Raw genomic sequence first — 17,909 nt, 5'->3', positions numbered from 1 at the left:
CCCTGAACAAGGCAGCTAACCCACTGTTCCTAGGCCGTCATTGACTGATTTGCTTAGTTAAACAAATAAAAAAAAATATACCATCAATAATCTAAGCCAAACCCCTGTCTCTTTTGTCCCACGCATCAGTTTTGTTGCTAAACAACCAACCCATCTACAGGTCTATAGAGTACAGGCCAGGTCAAAAATGGTGCACTATATTAGGGAAAAGGGCACCGTTACAGACTCACAGTAACACTGAAATCTCACCAGTATGGAGCACAGGATGCCTGACGCGAAGCATATGACGAACCACTTCACCCGGGTGCTGTAGCTGAGCGTCGAGGCATCCAGAACCTGAGGAGAGAACAATGGCAGGATGTCACAAGACAAGACGGGCAACGACCCAAAGCACAGACCCAGGGTCTCTCTTCCTACTGATTGTTCTACCATGCTGACCAGTGGCAAAGGAGATAAAGTTAGTTAAAGGGCCATTTTTGTACACACAAAAACATCCAATTACACAAACAGTTACACAAAAACAACATAGTTAAAAAACAAACAAGGGTCGTAGGTTAATTTCTATGACACCAGCGCTAATCAATATTTGTTTCAAGACATCGGATAACACAAGACAGGAAAAGGAAAGCCATGGTTTTAATGTAAATCAGTGGAGTAGCATTGTTTTTTGAACCAATGTACTGTTTTTGAAGTGTGCATTACTAGTAAGGGGAAATAAACACAATGTCTGCACGTCTTCAACTAAGTGGATCACTAAGTGAATGAATTAGATACAGCCGGTCTTCTTATGGACGAAAACCAGTGTTCAACACAAACCTTACCTCATCTGATCCACCATCTCCTTATGAAAGCATGTAAAGGAGCAGTGATGCATACAAATACACAGGATTAACGATAAGACATTATTAGTTGTCAAAGCCACACAATTCATTAAGATCTCTAAGGTCAAAACTCTAGTTTTCACCTGAGCAGCATCGGCGCATGCGCGGCTTTACTCCTACTACCTAGTCACCAAACTATTTCAGCACAGTCGACATACACTCAACATAATGTGTATCAATTATGACAAGGTATAGTGTTAGTTTAAATACTCGTGGCGACTAAGAACAAGAAAATTATGCCTTTGATATCGTCCACGGAAATACACCGCTCGACTCATATGTCAAAGCCAATGTTTCGCATTTAGCAAGTTAGCTAGCTAGCAAGCTAATGTAAACCTAGATAAAGTACAACAACATGCTGTGTTACCTGCGCCGTGAGCCCTGCTTCCTCGTTGTCTTCTCGTCCCCCTATCATACTACGAAGCTTGTCCATCGTTGACAATAAATATGTATAAGTGTATTATATTGTTTGGAGCTAAATGATATAGCTAACTAACTTCCGGAGACTTCCCGATTGGGCGTGTCTACGTGTTACCACCTGACAGGAAGCGCGTCCAGCAAAACAGACCGGTTCTTATTTTACCGCAGCTAGCCTTACCAGTCTTGGTTTTATTGTCTATATGCTGTCACGAAAAGTGGCCTCTGCATTTTACACGGATCCAAGAATGGCAGTGGTGAATCGGAAACGTGAAAGTGGCATCGTTGCGACGTCCAATTCTGACGTCTGCCTGTTTAAATTGACGTTTAAATCCGTAGGGAAAGAGTTACAGGACCGGGACATATTTTTTTTTTCACGCCACTTCGATGAATAGTGATTTTCGTAGCACGTTATTAGAGAATTTTCGCTAACCCTAACCTCAGTCTCCTAACCTGCTACTTTAACTGTACTATCCTTCGGCGTAAATTCTCCTAACTTGCTACGAAAAAGAGTGTTTTCCATTTATGGTTAAGGCAGAGAGGAAGAGGTGTATGGAAGCATTTAGGTGCTTATTGATAATTCCAATTTCCTTTCATCTTGTCAAGGCTGGAGGAGGGCACTGTATGGGGGGTTCAGAATTTTCCCGCTGGAGGACGCAGTATGGCGTCTGAGCAGATCATCATTAACTTAATCCGGTTACATCAGCCAATACAATAAAAAAAAAAACGCCTTTTTATTGGTGTGGGCATAATTCACAAAAACCTCCTTTCCTGCTTACTGAAAGACAAATGTAGAAAAGGCATAATGGCGAGGATACTACATGAATTGACAAATGGCCTACTTTTCTTAATGTACCTCTCAGGGGAGCTGATGATCAATGATGCAGAGAAAGTCTGATATTACTTGATTTTGGAACTTGAAGCTTAAAGCCCATTTCCAGTTGGGTTGGGCTCAGTAAAACACACCAACTCCTAATTTCAACAATGGGTACAAATGTGGTATATTTTGTTTTTTTTTCGTAGTAAATCTCACTAATTTGTGAGATTGGAAACAGGTCATATATATATATATATATATTTTTTTAACACCTTTCCAACTTCAATATCCAAAATGTTCTGGCTGCTCCCATAGGATATAGTAGTTTCAAAAATGTATAACTCTGAAAGTAGGGCTTTGGTGTTTGTCATTATAATTTTGGTGAGCACTATGCTGGCCAGCCCAAAGGTTCCATGGCCACAATCAAGCTACATTATGAATCAGAATGTCATGGGAATTTTCTACCACAATTAATATGACCAAGAAAAGAGGACCGACTGCCAGATGCGTCTGGAGATAGAGAAGATATTGGCTCAACACTCACCAGCCCAATGAGTAGGTGCAGGAGGTTTAGACTTGAGATCCAAAAGCCTTGAATTCACACAAAATGTGCCTCTAATCCAGTGTTTCCCAAACTCGGTCCTCTGGACCCCAAGGGCTGCACATTTTGTTTTTTGCCCTAGCACTAAAAAGCTGATTCAAATAATCAAGCTTTGATAATTTATCAACTGAGTAATTTTATGTAATGTAACTAGGCAAATTGGTTAAGAACAACTTCTTCTTCTTACAATGACTGCCAAAACCAGACGACACTGGGCCAATTGTCTGCCACCCTATGGGACTCCCAATCACGGCCAGCTGTGATGCAGCCTGGATTCGAACCAGGGGATGCAGTGATACCTCTTGGAGCCGCAGTGCCTTAGACCACTGCGCAACTCACCACTTAAGACAAACACCAAAACATGCACCCCTTGGACTGAGTTTGGGAAGCACTGCTTTATCCATATGGAGCAGCACAAGAGCCATTATTAAGTGTTGAAGTCATTAAACCCATAGCTTGAGGGCCATTTACAAAGTGTTGAAGTCATTAAACCCACAGCTTGAGGGCCATTTACTAAGTGTTGAAATCATTAAACAAAACAGCACAAGGGCCATTTACTAAGTGTTGAAGTCATTAAACCCATAGCTTGAGGGCCATTTACTAAGTGTTGAAGTCATTAAACCCACAGCTTGAGGGCCATTTACTAAGTGTTGAAGTCATTAAACCCACAGCTTGAGGGCCATTTACTAAGTGTTGAAGTCATTAAACCCACAGCTCGAGGGCCATTTACTAAGTGTTGAAGTCATTAAACCCATAGCTTGAGGGCCATTTACTAAGTGTTGAAGTCATTAAACCCACAGCTTGAGGGCCATTTACTAAGTGTTGAAGTCATTAAACCCACAGCTTGAGGGCCATTTACTAAGTGTTGAAGTCATTAAACCCACAGCTCGAGGGCCATTTACTCAGTGTTGAAGTCATTAAACCCACATGCCTGAAACATTTTACCTGCTGTGCTCAGTTCACTATACTATCAACCTGAAGTGCAGCACATCCTCCTGTTTTGTAAAAATAAGTTTGAACGCTGAGCAGTTTACAAGCTACATGCAAAATATAACACCAGAATTGGATGATATAAAATCGACACAAAAATAACAAAACACTATAGAACTGGAGAAAAAGTGCCTTTGACAAATGAGAAGTCAGTATGTAAACCTGCGATGGAAACACTTCATTAATCATAACAGATAGTCATTGCACCATTCTACACTGTATCTACAAGTGATATCAATGCGTTGACAATACATTTTGATATGGTCTATAGTGGTGACAGAATGTACTGTCAAAGAAAGCAGAGAGAGAGAAATAGAGACAGAGACAGAGAGAGAGAGAGGGAGAGAGAGAGAGACAGAGAGAGACAGAGAGAGAGAGAGGGAGAGAGCGAGAGAGACAGAGAGAGAGAGAGGGAGAGAGAGAGACAGAGAGAGAGAGACGGAGACAGAGAGACAGAGAGAGACAGAGACAGAGAGACCGATTGAGAGAGAGAGAGAGAGAGACAAATTGAGAGAGAGAGACTACTGAAGATGCAGCTTCATCCAACTCACTGTAGTTAGCCAGTAGGTTACCTTGTGCTGCCGTTGTTTCAAAGCTGTTATACTCTATGAAACATGGTTTGAAGTTGAACTGTGGTACAATACTGTACCGAGTCCACCGTCGTATGGAATAAGGGTCTATTAGACATACATGAAGTAAGTCATGGTCAGAGCTAACAAGCCACCACTGAACGACGCATGTCATTTTGTTATTAAACTCAATGGAGAAAAAAAAAAGGTGCAGGGGAATGGCACAAATGGATCTACACACATCTGCGAGTGATGTCACAGAGCTTGTCACAAGTTGGAAATCTAAAAATTCAACAATGAGTGGTTTGAAAGGAATCAGTGGCTAACTGCAAGCACTGCAAAGCAATCATTAGCCTGCTATTCAGTGGAGTGGCTGTGTGGTCCCAAATCTAAGATTAAGGTTTAAAATGATATTACATTCAGCATTGGCCATGTTGTCAATGAAGCATGATTTGTGCCTCGCTCAAAACAACTTAACTCGGAACTGCAAAATCGGACTTTAGTGAGTTCAAGATAACTGGGAACTCGGGGAAAAATGAGCTACGGCTGGGAAAATACGCTTTGAACTTTCATCTAACTCGGATTTGTAAAATCGGGAACTCTGGCTTCTCTAGAGCTACAACCTAAAGATAACTGACGTCATCATGATTCAACTTCTCTCTCTCTCTCCCCCCCCCCCCCCCCCCCCACAGAGTTCCCAGTTGTCTTGAAAGCACCATAAATCCAGAGAATGCCAGACTTTGATGACAAAATTTGAGTTTAGTTTAGCACGAGGTGAGTCCAAAAATGTATTGTAGGCTGCTGCATAAATGATGTAATATGCCAGCGAGATGTGTATACTGTAGCTAAGAAAGTAATACTACGTTTATGTTGTGTAGTAAGATGTTAATAGCCCACGTGCCTCACCCTAATAATTTGGTCTATTTTCACCTATTAATTTCGCCTACTGTTCTGACTCGGTCGTGCACATGTTGTCTATAACCTGGTTTTAGAGAAATGTAGTCATTGAATATTGTAAGAGCTTTCATTGTCTGCTTATATGCCCGCTTTAGTTATCCTACAGTTCTGACTTGGTGTACAGGCAGAACCCATGTTCTAAATTCTGTCTCTGTACAAAAGTGCAGAACAAATAGTATAATTGACTACGTCCATCCTAGCTCGCTCATTAATGTCTTAACCAAAATTACGGATAGCCTCTTATCTGCTTGTCGTCCCCTTATGCCATAGTTTGTACATCTCAATTGTCAATAGAAACCACACGTTTAAGCAAGTCAGCCATATCAGCTATGTTTTTTTCTTAAAGGCTGAATTAACTTTCTCGTTGCCACACAAGGCTCCGCTGATAGCCAGGTGTAGCAGTGGTAAAGTGTTGGGACTCTGCTGTTGGGACTCTGGTGTTGGGACAGCTTTATGTAGGCCCTAACAGTTTGTGGGCACCGTTTGTCACCGATATAGTGCAGTTAATGTATTGTTTATTGTTGTGTAGTGGCTTATTTTCAATTTTTCACAACTCAGTTTTTCCTGACATTTAATCCTAGGTCAGTTAATATCACCACTTTATTTTAAGAATGTGAAATGTCAGAATAATAGTAGAGAGAATGATTTATTTCAGCTTTGATTTCTTTCATCACATTCCCAGTGGGTCAGAAGTTTACATACACTCAATTAGTATTTGGTAGCATTGCCTTTAAATTGTTTAACTTGGGTCAAATGTTTCAGGTAGCCTTCTACAAGATTCCCACAATAAGTTGGGTGAATTTTGGCCCATTCCTCCTGACAGAGCTGGTGTAACTGAGTCAGGTTTGTAGGCCTCCTTGCTCGCACACGCCTTTTCAGTTCTGCCCACACATTTTCTATGGGATTGAGGTCAGAGTTTTCTGATGGCCATTCCAATACCTTGACTTTGTTGTCCTTGTCAGGATGTGGCCACTAGGTGCCCCCATTGTGCTTTTTTGACCCTTTTGTTTTTCCCTTGTTCTAGTTATTAGTTGCACCTGTGCCTCATTTCCCTTGATTGTATTTAAACCCTTAGTGTTCCTCAGTTCTTTGCCCTGTGTTTGTATGTTATCACCCAGCAATGCTGTGAACTTTTGTTTCTCTAGTTGGATTTTCTTGAGGTACTCTGGTTTTGTTCTTGTTTATTTTTGATTATTCTTTTGAGGTTTGTTTTTTTTCCCCTGCTGTTCTTACCACTTTGTGGATTTTCCTTGGGCGTGGCTTTTGACTGGGCACTAGTTACCATAAAATGAATCTATCGTCATGTTTGGAGGAAAAATAGGGAGGCTTGCAAGCCGAAGAACACCATCCCAACCATGAAGCTTGGTTGGGAACCGGGTCCTGACAGTCCTTAAGCCATTTTGCCACAACTTTGGAAGTATGCTTGGGGTCATTGTCCATTTGGAAGACCCATTTGCGACCAAGCTTTAACTTCCTGACTGATGTCTTGTGATGTTGCTTCAATATATCCACATAAATGTCCTCGCATCATAGGGCTTTTGGTTCCTCACATCTATTTTGTGAAGTGCACCAGTCCCTCCTGCAGCAAAGCACCCCCACAACAGGATGCTGCCACCCCCGTGCTTCACGGTTGGGATGGTGTTCTTCGGCTTGCAAGCCTCCCTATTTTTCCTCCAAACGTAACGATGGCTTCCTTTTATGGTAACTAGTGCCCAGTCAATAGCCACACCCAAGTGAATAGACATTGGTTGGAAATGATGAGCCAACCCCTTTTCCACTCTCGAATAAAAGCCTTAGTTCCAAATACAGTGAGGAGTCATGTTTAAAAAGGGCTAATTCTAATTTCAACTGTACAGGCCAGAAAATGTGAGAGCTTTCGCCACACGTAAAATGGTATGAAATCTGGACTATTGATCACTCAAAAAGAAGTGAGTCCTAGTAAGAACATTGACCAACGCAGAAAACTGTACATCTCACTGCCACAACGACCCGGAAGAATCTACAAAGGACAATGGCAACCTCGACTGGGCAAACCAGAGCCTCACACCACCAGCTCAACTATCGACGCTAAGCTTCACGTAAATGCAATGCATTACCTTTCTCAGAACGAGTGATCATTAGTGGCATATGTATTTATGTGAGAATAGCTTTCCATGCCCGATAGAGACCCATGTTCCTTAGTCTTCCTTCCTCTCCTAGACTTTGTTGTGTTTCTGGAACCTTCTAAAGAGGTCTTCCATGAGCTATTTCCACTTCGTAAGATTTCTGTTGTTACACCAGTCAGCAGTGCTTCTTGCGAGAGAAGCTTCTCAGCTTTAAAACGGATTAAAACCCACCTTAGGACAACAATGGTTGACGACAGGTTGTCACCTCTGAATTCTCAGTGTTGAGTCAAGGAGGGCACGCTCCCTCAACATGGATGAGGTTGTGAAACATTTTGCCAGTTCTCACCAGAACTATGCTGTTTTAAATCTACCTAAAAAATAATTTGCCACTTATGCGCTTTCCCTCTGGTAATGATTAACACCTGCAACAGTGTACTAGCTAATACACAGACATCTTAAAATGATAGTACACAGACATCTTAAAATGATAAATCCAAAGGGTATCATGTCACACAGATTTAGTTTGGTCTTAAATAAAGGCCAATTCCAAAATGTATCTTTGCTATTACTTAACATAATACAAATGAGTATAAATATGATACTGTAAGTTTGTAATATTGACGGGCGCCCAAATTATTTCAATTTTTCAAGTCCATTTCTGCTTGATACCCGGTATGTCCAATTGCAGTGGTTTGTTTTGTAAATAAACTGTAACCCTTATGGACCTCACTATCTGGCACATTGAGTTCTAGTGTAGTAACCCTTATGGACCTCACTATCTGGCACATTGAGTTCTAGTGTAGTAACCCTTATGGACCTCACTATCTGGCACATTGAATTCTAGTGTAGTAACCCTTATGGACCTCACTATCTGGCACATTGAATTCTAGTGTAGTAACCCTTATGGACCTCACTATCTGGCACATTGAATTCTAGTGTAGTAACCCTTATGGACCTCACTATCTGGCACATTGAATTCTAGTGTAGTAACCCTTATGGACCTCACTATCTGGCACATTGAGTTCTAGTGTAGTAACCCTTATGGACCTCACTATCTGGCACATTGAGTTCTAGTGTAGTAACCCTTATGGACCTCACTATCTGGCACATTGAATTCTAGTGTAGTAACCCTTATGGACCTCACTATCTGGCACATTGAGTTCTAGTGTAGTAACCCTTATGGACCTCACTATCTGGCACATTGAATTCTAGTGTAGTAACCCTTATGGACCTCACTATCTGGCACATTGAGTTCTAGTGTAGTAACCCTTATGGACCTCACTATCTGGCACATTGAATTCTAGTGTAGTAACCCTTATGGACCTCACTATCTGGCACATTGAATTCTAGTGTAGTAACCCTTATGGACCTCACTATCTGGCACATTGAGTTCTAGTGTAGTAACCCTTATGGACCTCACTATCTGTCACATTGAATTCTAGTGTAGTAACCCTTATGGACCTCACTATCTGGCACATTGAATTCTAGTGTAGTAACCCTTATGGACCTCACTATCTGGCACATTGAATTCTAGTGTAGTAACCCTTATGGACCTCACTATCTGGCACATTGAATTCTAGTGTAGTAACCCTTATGGACCTCACTATCTGTCACATTGAATTCTAGTGTAGTAACCCTTATGGACCTCACTATCTGGCACATTGAGTTCTAGTGTAGTAACCCTTATGGACCTCACTATCTGGCACATTGAATTCTAGTGTAGTAACCCTTATGGACCTCACTATCTGGCACATTGAGTTCTAGTGTAGTAACCCTTATGGACCTCACTATCTGGCACATTGAGTTCTAGTGTAGTAACCCTTATGGACCTCACTATCTGGCACATTGAGTTCTAGTGTAGTAACCCTTATGGACCTCACTATCTGGCACATTGAATTCTAGTGTAGTAACCCTTATGGACCTCACTATCTGGCACATTGAATTCTAGTGTAGTAACCCTTATGGACCTCTATCTGGCACATTGAATTCTAGTGTAGTAACCCTTATGGACCTCACTATCTGGCACATTGAATTCTAGTGTAGTAACCCTTATGGACCTCACTATCTGGCACATTGAATTCTAGTGTAGTAACCCTTATGGACCTCACTATCTGGCACATTGAATTCTAGTGTAGTAACCCTTATGGACCTCTCTATCTGTCACATTGAATTCTAGTGTAGTAACCCCTATGGACCTCACTATCTGGCACATTGAATTCTAGTGTAGTAACCCTTATGGACCTCACTATCTGGCACATTGAGTTCTAGTGTAGTAACCCCTATGGACCTCACTATCTGGCACATTGAGTTCTAGTGTAGTAACCCTTATGGACCTCACTATCTGGCACATTGAATTCTAGTGTAGTAACCCTTATGGACCTCACTATCTGGCACATTGAATTCTAGTGTAGTAACCCCTATGGACCTCACTATCTGTCACATTGAATTCTAGTGTAGTAACCCCTATGGACCTCACTATCTGGCACATTGAATTCTAGTGTAGTAACCCTTATGGACCTCACTATCTGGCACATTGAATTCTAGTGTAGTAACCCTTATGGACCTCTCTATCTGGCACATTGAATTCTAGTGTAGTAACCCTTATGGACCTCTCTATCTGGCACATTGAATTCTAGTGTAGTAACCCTTATGGACCTCACTATCTGGCACATTGAATTTCCTTTATTTTGTCTGTTACCTGTAGCAGCAGGCTACACAGAGAATGGAACAGCTGTATTGTTGGAAACCGCTTGAGTCGCGGAATATAAAAAGGAATATAACATTGCAGATAAAGTTTTGAATGAGACAATTGGTGTGTACAACATTGAAAGGTCTGCATCACTATACTGAGAGCTTTGGTGTTTGTCCGATGGGCATTATGATCTGGTTGCATGCAGCTGTGCACTGAATTTAGGATTTTTTGGGTTCTGCCAGCTGTGGCCATGTGGTCAGGATTAAACTCAAGGTAAACAGTTACTGTATGGTACCCTTCATTCTGTGGTCAGGATTAAACCCAAGGTAAACAGTTACTGTATGGTACCCTTCATTCTGTGGTCAGGATTAAACCCAAGGTAAACAGTTACTGTATGGTACCCTTCATTCTGTGGTCAGGATTAAACCCAAGGTAAACAGTTACTGTATGGTACCCTTAATTCTGTGGTCAGGATTAAACCCAAGGTAAACAGTTACTGTATGGTACCCTTCATTCTGTGGTCAGGATTAAACCCAAGGTAAACAGTTACTGTATGGTACCCTTCATTCTGTGGTCAGGATTAAACCCAAGGTAAACAGTTACTGTATGGTACCCTTCATTCTGTGGTCAGGATTAAACCCAAGGTAAACAGTTACTGTATGGTACCCTTCATTCTGTGGTCAGGATTAAACCCAAGGTAAACAGTTACTGTATGGTACCCTTCATTCTGTGGTCAGGATTAAACCCAAGGTAAACAGTTACTGTATGGTACCCTTCATTCTGTGGTCAGGATTAAACCCAAGGTAAACAGTTACTGTATGGTACCCTTCATTCTGTGGTCAGGATTAAACCCAAGGTAAACAGTTACTGTATGGTACCCTTCATTCTGTGGTCAGGATTAAACCCAAGGTAAACAGTTACTGTATGGTACCCTTCATTCTGTGGTCAGGATTAAACCCAAGGTAAACAGTTACTGGATACGGTAACCTTCATTCTGTGGTCAGGATTAAACCCAAGGTAAACAGTTACTGTATGGTACCCTTCATTCTGTGGTCAGGATTAAACCCAAGGTAAACAGTTACTGTATGGTACCCTTCATTCTGTGGTCAGGATTAAACCCAAGGTAAACAGTTACTGTATGGTACCCTTCATTCTGTGGTCAGGATTAAACCCAAGGTAAACAGTTACTGTATGGTACCCTTCATTCTGTGGTCAGGATTAAACCCAAGGTAAACAGTTACTGTATGGTACCCTTCATTCTGTGGTCAGGATTAAACCCAAGGTAAACAGTTACTGTATGGTACCCTTCATTCTGTGGTCAGGATTAAACCCAAGGTAAACAGTTACTGTATGGTACCCTTCATTCTGTGGTCAGGATTAAACCCAAGGTAAACAGTTACTGTATGGTACCCTTCATTCTGTGGTCAGGATTAAACCCAAGGTAAACAGTTACTGTATGGTACCCTTCATTCTGTGGTCAGGATTAAACCCAAGGTAAACAGTTACTGTATGGTACCCTTCATTCTGTGGTCAGGATTAAACCCAAGGTAAACAGTTACTGTATGGTACCCTTCATTCTGTGGTCAGGATTAAACCCAAGGTAAACAGTTACTGTATGGTACCCTTCATTCTGTGGTCAGGATTAAACCCAAGGTAAACAGTTACTGTATGGTACCCTTCATTCTGTGGTCAGGATTAAACCCAAGGTAAACAGTTACTGTATGGTACCCTTCATTCTGTGGTCAGGATTAAACCCAAGGTAAACAGTTACTGGATACGGTAACCTTCATTCTGTGGTCAGGATTAAACCCAAGGTAAACAGTTACTGTATGGTACCCTTCATTCTGTGGTCAGGATTAAACCCAAGGTAAACAGTTACTGTATGGTACCCTTCATTCTGTGGTCAGGATTAAACCCAAGGTAAACAGTTACTGTATGGTACCCTTCATTCTGTGGTCAGGATTAAACCCAAGGTAAACAGTTACTGTATGGTACCCTTCATTCTGTGGTCAGGATTAAACCCAAGGTAAACAGTTACTGTATGGTACCCTTCATTCTGTGGTCAGGATTAAACCCAAGGTAAACAGTTACTGGATACGGTAACCTTCATTCTGTGGTCAGGATTAAACCCAAGGTAAACAGTTACTGTATGGTACCCTTCATTCTGTGGTCAGGATTAAACCCAAGGTAAACAGTTACTGTATGGTACCCTTCATTCTGTGGTCAGGATTAAACCCAAGGTAAACAGTTACTGTATGGTACCCTTCATTCTGTGGTCAGGATTAAACCCAAGGTAAACAGTTACTGTATGGTACCCTTCATTCTGTGATGTATCATTTTTTCCTATCATCTCACCAATGTCCGTTTAGGACGAGACTGATTTGACAAATGACAATACTTACACTTTATAGTCAATTTTAACACTAAAATAAATGTTTCTCGCTCATATCGATTCCGTATAGCCCATTTTCTAAATGAAAAGTAGCTTTTTAAGGGCAGTCGCTCCAGGGTCCTCAAACTTAACTCTGGACCTCAAAGCTCGATCCACTATGTTTTTTCCTTTCCCCCCTCTAACCAGGGACTGATTTAGACCTGGGACACCAGGTGGGTGATTCACCTCTAATCAGGGACTGGTTTAGACCTGGGACACCAGATGGGTGATTCCGCTCTAATCAGGGACTGATTTAGACATGGGACACCAGGTGGGTGATTCCCCTCTAATCAGGGACTGAGTTTGACCTGGGACACCAGGTGGGTGCAATGAATTATCAGGTAAAACAGAAAACCAGCAGGCTCCGGGCCTCGTAGGGTAAGAGTTGAAGTCCCCTGCTCTAGGGTAGGGCTCTCCAACCCTGTTCCTGAAGAGCTACCGTGCATGTTTTCACTCCAACCCCAGTTGTAACTAACCTGATTTCAGCTTATCAACCAGCTAATTATTAAAATCAGGTGTAGTAGAGTGTTGGAGTGAATAGCTACAGTCCTGTACGTTTCAAAGAACAGGGTTGGAGCCCAGCTGGTTTAGGGGTTAGTTAGCGACGTCCCAAGGATTCCATAAAGCACTAACTTTGGTGAATCACTACCACATACATGTAATCTCTCTTTGCATAATCCTAGCTCCCTTTCCTCCTCTCCTTCCCTTTCCTAGATCTCAATTCAAGATTGATTTAAAAGGAAAAAAATATATTAAAAAAAATATCGTGTTGATGCAGAGATTGAAGTCAATCATAGGAATGTGGGCGTATGGATAATATAATATTCAGAAATACATAGCTATCACACAAAATCATTAGATGCAAAGGTTTGTTTGAAACAGAATCAATATTTGACAGCGTCTTCTATGAGCACTTCCGGTTAAAAACAAATCAGTGAGATCAGTCTCCCGATTGGTCGAATTTAAAAATGAGACCGGGACAGTTTTGGACGACAACAGAAGACGGAATTTCGTTGCGAAACAAAAAAAGGTCTGTCACGTAAGTAGACATTAAAAACCCTAATATCATTTTTTCCCCCTAATGATTAGAATATATTTGGGTAAGTTAGTGGTTTACATGTCTCTTCATTATGTTACAAAAAAAAAAGATTAACACCGCTACCTAGTTAAGTTAGCTGTGTTGCCGTGGCAATAGTGGTTTAGCCAACGTTAACTAGCTGTCAGTGTAGTTACATATTTGTTTCCTTCAAGCCGACAAAACATGTTCTACTCCGCCTGTTTTAGTGCTGTGATCTGTTTACGGTTTATTCATGTCGAAGGTGATTTGTTAGCTAGCGAGTTGCTAATGTGCGTTGGTAACTAACTAACATATAGCCAGTGTTTTTGCTCAACACCCTGTTTCTTTGTCCCCACCACATTATATGACACCAGGATGATAGAATCAGGTTGTCACAGCACATTGGAAAACGCAGAGGAGAGAGAAATTAACGTCGACGACCTGAGGAAAGACCTTTTATCAGAGTTTCACTCACAGGAGTCGTGCCTAGGAGAGAACGAGCACTTGCAGGTGTACCTCCGCATTCGACCGTTCGCATCAACTGAAAGAGAAAATGGCGAATCGCAGGTAATTTGAACACACTGCTCTGGCTTGAAATAGTTTTTTTCACAAGAAGCACACACGTCAGGTAACAAGAGGCCTTGGATAATAACTGTTGACCAAAAGTTTTTAAATTGACCATTGACTTGTTGACCTTTGCTGTACAAATTCAAGGGCTGCGTTTCCATTGAGCCCCCAGACAAGGTGCTCCTCAAGGCTCCAAGGACTTCCCTCTCAGCAAGGCTTAGTGACAAATCAGTCCCTCAGACAGCTCAACGGTTCCAGTTCTCACAGGTCATTCAGCAGGGCCTGTCAGTGCCATCCAGGGACACTATATATATATATATATATATATATATATATATATATATATATATATTTAGCCTGCCAACTAAATCTGACACATTTTCAGTGATGTTGATTTTAATGTGTACTGTCCCTGTATAAAAAACATTTTAACAAAGTTGAACAAAAACTCACAAGAAAATAAATAAATAAATAATCACAATCCTTATAAGGAACAGAAGATGGATCTTCTAACAACACTGTTAATTTATTTTGGTCCTCAGGTGTTGGGGCCAGAAACCTCTCAGAGGGAGATGTTTGATGGCACAGTGAGAAGTCTGGTCAAGGATGTTCTGGAAGGTGGAAATTCTCTGGTTTTCACATATGGAGTCACAAATGCCGGAAAGACATTCACATTTCTAGGTTTGATTTTTCTAGATTTATTTTTCTTGCCTTGCAGCTTTTTTGTCCTAACATCCTACTTGTACACAAGGGCTGGCCTGAGTTAGCTGTTGCACAGATTCACTGTTTGAATGACACTGAAACGCAAAACCTTTTTTAAAGTCAAATCATATGTTGACCCTTCAACCCCTTGCTCTTTATGGCCAACTCCCATTAAAAATACACTAAGACGACATGATTCACACATTAACAAATCTTCAACACCTGTTGTTGTTTTTTTTAAGGTCCAGAGACCAACGCAGGGATCCTCCCCAGGTCTTTGAATGTCATCTTCAACAGCATTGAGGGCCGTGTTTACGACCAGATGACTATCAAGCCACAACGATGCAGAGAGTTCATCAGGCTCACTAAAGACCAGCAGAGTGACGAGGCCACTAACAAGAGAAATCTCTTCAGGCTCCTCAAGGAGGTACAGGGTTGATTTATTAACCCAAATTCATAAAAAAAATATATTTTTTTTATTTTATTTTTTAAGCCATTGCATTACTTAACAAGTTTTTCTTTGGGTTTAATAATTTATATTATATCATTGCTCTTCCCCCATAGAGTGATAACCCGAAAAGCTCCACCAGCCAGACAAGCTCCACCAGCCAGACAAGCTCCACCAGCCAGACAAGCAAGACAACCCTGCAAGGCAAGGAGATTCATCATTTATGTGGTCTTACATCACCATGCATGTTCATGTTTTGCATTTATACATAACTGTCACCTCTCTCTCTCTCGTAGTTTGGTGCATCGTTTGTCATCACAATAGACCTCTATCCAACAATAGGGTTTGTAAACAGGCTAACCCCGCCACTTGTTTCTCTGACAGGGTCCACACTAAGTGACATCGAGAGGACTGTGACCGAAGACTCTTTCAGTCTGGTTGTTGACGCACACACCAAGTTCTCAGTCTGGGTGTCCTTCTGTGAAATCTACAACGAGAATATTCACGACTTGCTGGAGCCCGTACCGATCGGGGCCCTGAAGAGGTCCACGCTGCGGCTATCACAGGATGTCAAAGGCAACTCCTTTGTAAAAGGTAACAGATGCATTGGAGGTGTAAAACACACACATACAGTGCCTTGCGAAAGTATTCGGCCCCCTTGAACTTTGCGACCTTTTGCCACATTTCAGGCTTCAAACATAAAGATATAAAACTGTATTTTTTTGTGAAGAATCAACAACAAGTGGGACACAATCATGAAGTGGAACGACATTTATTGGATATTTCAAACTTTTTTAACAAATCAAAAACTGAAAAATTGGGCGTGCAAAATTATTCAGCCCCCTTAAGTTAATACTTTGTAGCGCCACCTTTTGCTGCGATTACAGCTGTAAGTCGCTTGAGGTATGTCTCTGTCAGTTTTGCACATCGAGAGACTGACATTTTTTCCCATTCCTCCTTGCAAAACAGCTCGAGCTCAGTGAGGTTGGATGGAGAGCATTTGTGAACAGCAGTTTTCAGTTCTTTCCACAGATTCTCGATTGGATTCAGGTCTGGACTTTGACTTGGCCATTCTAACACCTGGATATGTTTATTTGAACCATTCCATTGTAGATTTTGCTTTATGTTTTGGATCATTGTCTTGAAGACAAATCTCCGTCCCAGTCTCAGGTCTTTTGCAGACTCCATCAGGTTTTCTTCCAGAATGGTCCTGTATTTGGCTCCATCCATCTTCCCATCAATTTTAACCATCTTCCCTGTCCCTGCTGAAGAAAAGCAGGCCCAAACCATGATGCTGCCACCACCATGTTTGACAGTGGGGATAGTGTGTTCAGCTGTGTTGCTTTTACGCCAAACATAACGTTTTGCATTGTTGCCAAAAAGTTCAATTTTGGTTTCATCTGACCAGAGCACCTTCTTCCACATGTTTGGTGTGTCTCCCAGGTGGCTTGTGGCAAACTTTAAACAACACTTTTTATGGATATCTTTAAGAAATGGCTTTCTTCTTGCCACTCTTCCATAAAGGCCAGATTTGTGCAATATACGACTGATTGTTGTCCTATGGACAGAGTCTCCCACCTCAGCTGTAGATCTCTGCAGTTCATCCAGAGTGATCATGGGCCTCTTGGCTGCATCTCTGATCAGTCTTCTCCTTGTATGAGCTGAAAGTTTAGAGGGACGGCCAGGTCTTGGTAGATTTGCAGTGGTCTGATACTCCTTCCATTTCAATATTATCGCTTGCACAGTGCTCCTTGGGATGTTTAAAGCTTGGGAAATCTTTTTGTATCCAAATCCGGCTTTAAACTTCTTCACAACAGTATCTCGGACCTGCCTGGTGTGTTCCTTGTTCTTCATGATGCTCTCTGCGCTTTTAACGGACCTCTGAGACTATCACAGTGCAGGTGCATTTATACGGAGACTTGATTACACACAGGTGGATTGTATTTATCATCATTAGTCATTTAGGTCAACATTGAATCATTCAGAGATCCTCACTGAACTTCTGGAGAGAGTTTGCTGCACTGAAAGTAAAGGGGCTGAATAATTTTGCACGCCCAATTTTTCAGTTTTTGATTTGTTAAAAAAGTTTAAAATATCCAATAAATGTCGTTCCACTTCATGATTGTGTCCCACTTGTTGTTGATTCTTCACAAAAAATACAGTTTTATATCTTTATGTTTGAAGCCTGAAATGTGGCAAAAGGTCGCAAAGTTCAAGTGGGCCGAATACTTTCGCAAGGCACTGTATATATATATATATATATATAGTATAATAAATGTACTTGATAATGGAAACATTTAAAAATACTGTATATATATTATATTATATTGCTGTATAACAAGTTCTTTAGATATCTATCCTGGGAATCGAACCCACAATCCTGTTGGAGAAGCACCATGCTCTACCAACTGAGCTGCACAGGACCAAATGTTCCTGTGTGTGATTTCAGATCTGAAGTGGATACAAGTGAACAATGCAGAGGAAGCCTACAAGGTGATGAAGCTAGGGAAGAAGAACCAGAGCTTTGCCAGCACAAAGCTCAACCTCCTCTCGAGCAGGAGGTATGAGCGTTTAAAGCACGTCCGTTTCCTTTTTCAATTATTCATTTGAATGTTTCTTTGTGCTGTCACTCACTTGCGTGAGCCAAGTTCACACAGTAGAGTAGATTGACCCCG

The 17,909-nt window shown here is 41.4% G+C and overlaps 2 protein-coding genes and 1 long non-coding RNA gene across 6 annotated transcripts in view; 1 reads left to right on the top strand and 2 right to left on the bottom strand.

Moving 5' to 3' along the window:
- The window catches only part of LOC110499501 (vesicle transport protein SFT2A), a 31,271-nt gene extending 29,324 nt beyond the window's left edge, over positions 1–1,947 (bottom strand). Inside the window, exons 1-2 of one of the 2 annotated variants that reach the window (XR_016489525.1) lie at positions 1,249–1,548; positions 250–336 (exon numbers count right to left, since the gene is read on the bottom strand). Coding sequence is in view for 1 of the 2 variants with exons in the window: in XM_090213139.1 (XP_090069265.1) it covers positions 250–336; positions 1,249–1,314 (153 nt within the window). In the remaining variant the exon portion in view is untranslated. Of the gene's footprint in view, positions 1–249; positions 337–1,248 lie in introns of both variants that reach the window. The other variant, XM_090213139.1, reaches the window with a different exon arrangement.
- The window catches only part of LOC118942075 (uncharacterized), a 784,985-nt gene that overhangs the window by 82,574 nt on the left and 684,502 nt on the right, over positions 1–17,909 (bottom strand). The window lies entirely within an intron of this gene.
- LOC110499563 (kinesin-like protein KIF20B) overlaps positions 13,369–17,909 on the top strand; it is a 41,291-nt gene continuing 36,750 nt past the window's right edge. For 2 of the 3 annotated variants that reach the window (XM_036956377.2, XM_036956373.2), the window contains exons 1-8: positions 13,376–13,499; positions 13,892–14,084; positions 14,232–14,351; positions 14,627–14,765; positions 15,029–15,213; positions 15,351–15,438; positions 15,619–15,828; positions 17,684–17,795. In XM_036956377.2, the coding sequence (XP_036812272.2) occupies positions 13,429–13,499; positions 13,892–14,084; positions 14,232–14,351; positions 14,627–14,765; positions 15,029–15,213; positions 15,351–15,438; positions 15,619–15,828; positions 17,684–17,795 (1,118 nt within the window). In that variant the 5' untranslated portion in view covers positions 13,376–13,428. Of the gene's footprint in view, positions 13,500–13,891; positions 14,085–14,231; positions 14,352–14,626; positions 14,766–15,028; positions 15,214–15,350; positions 15,439–15,618; positions 15,829–17,683; positions 17,796–17,909 lie in introns of all 3 variants that reach the window. The other variant, XM_036956375.2, reaches the window with a different exon arrangement.

This window comes from Oncorhynchus mykiss, chromosome 20 (assembly GCF_057628025.1).
Source record: "Oncorhynchus mykiss isolate SJ-2025 chromosome 20, ASM5762802v1, whole genome shotgun sequence".
In the NCBI taxonomy this organism is placed as follows: Eukaryota; Metazoa; Chordata; class Actinopteri; order Salmoniformes; family Salmonidae; genus Oncorhynchus; species Oncorhynchus mykiss.
The sequence above is the reverse complement of the archived record's forward strand: the minus strand, read 5'-3'. Positions and strand labels throughout refer to the sequence as shown.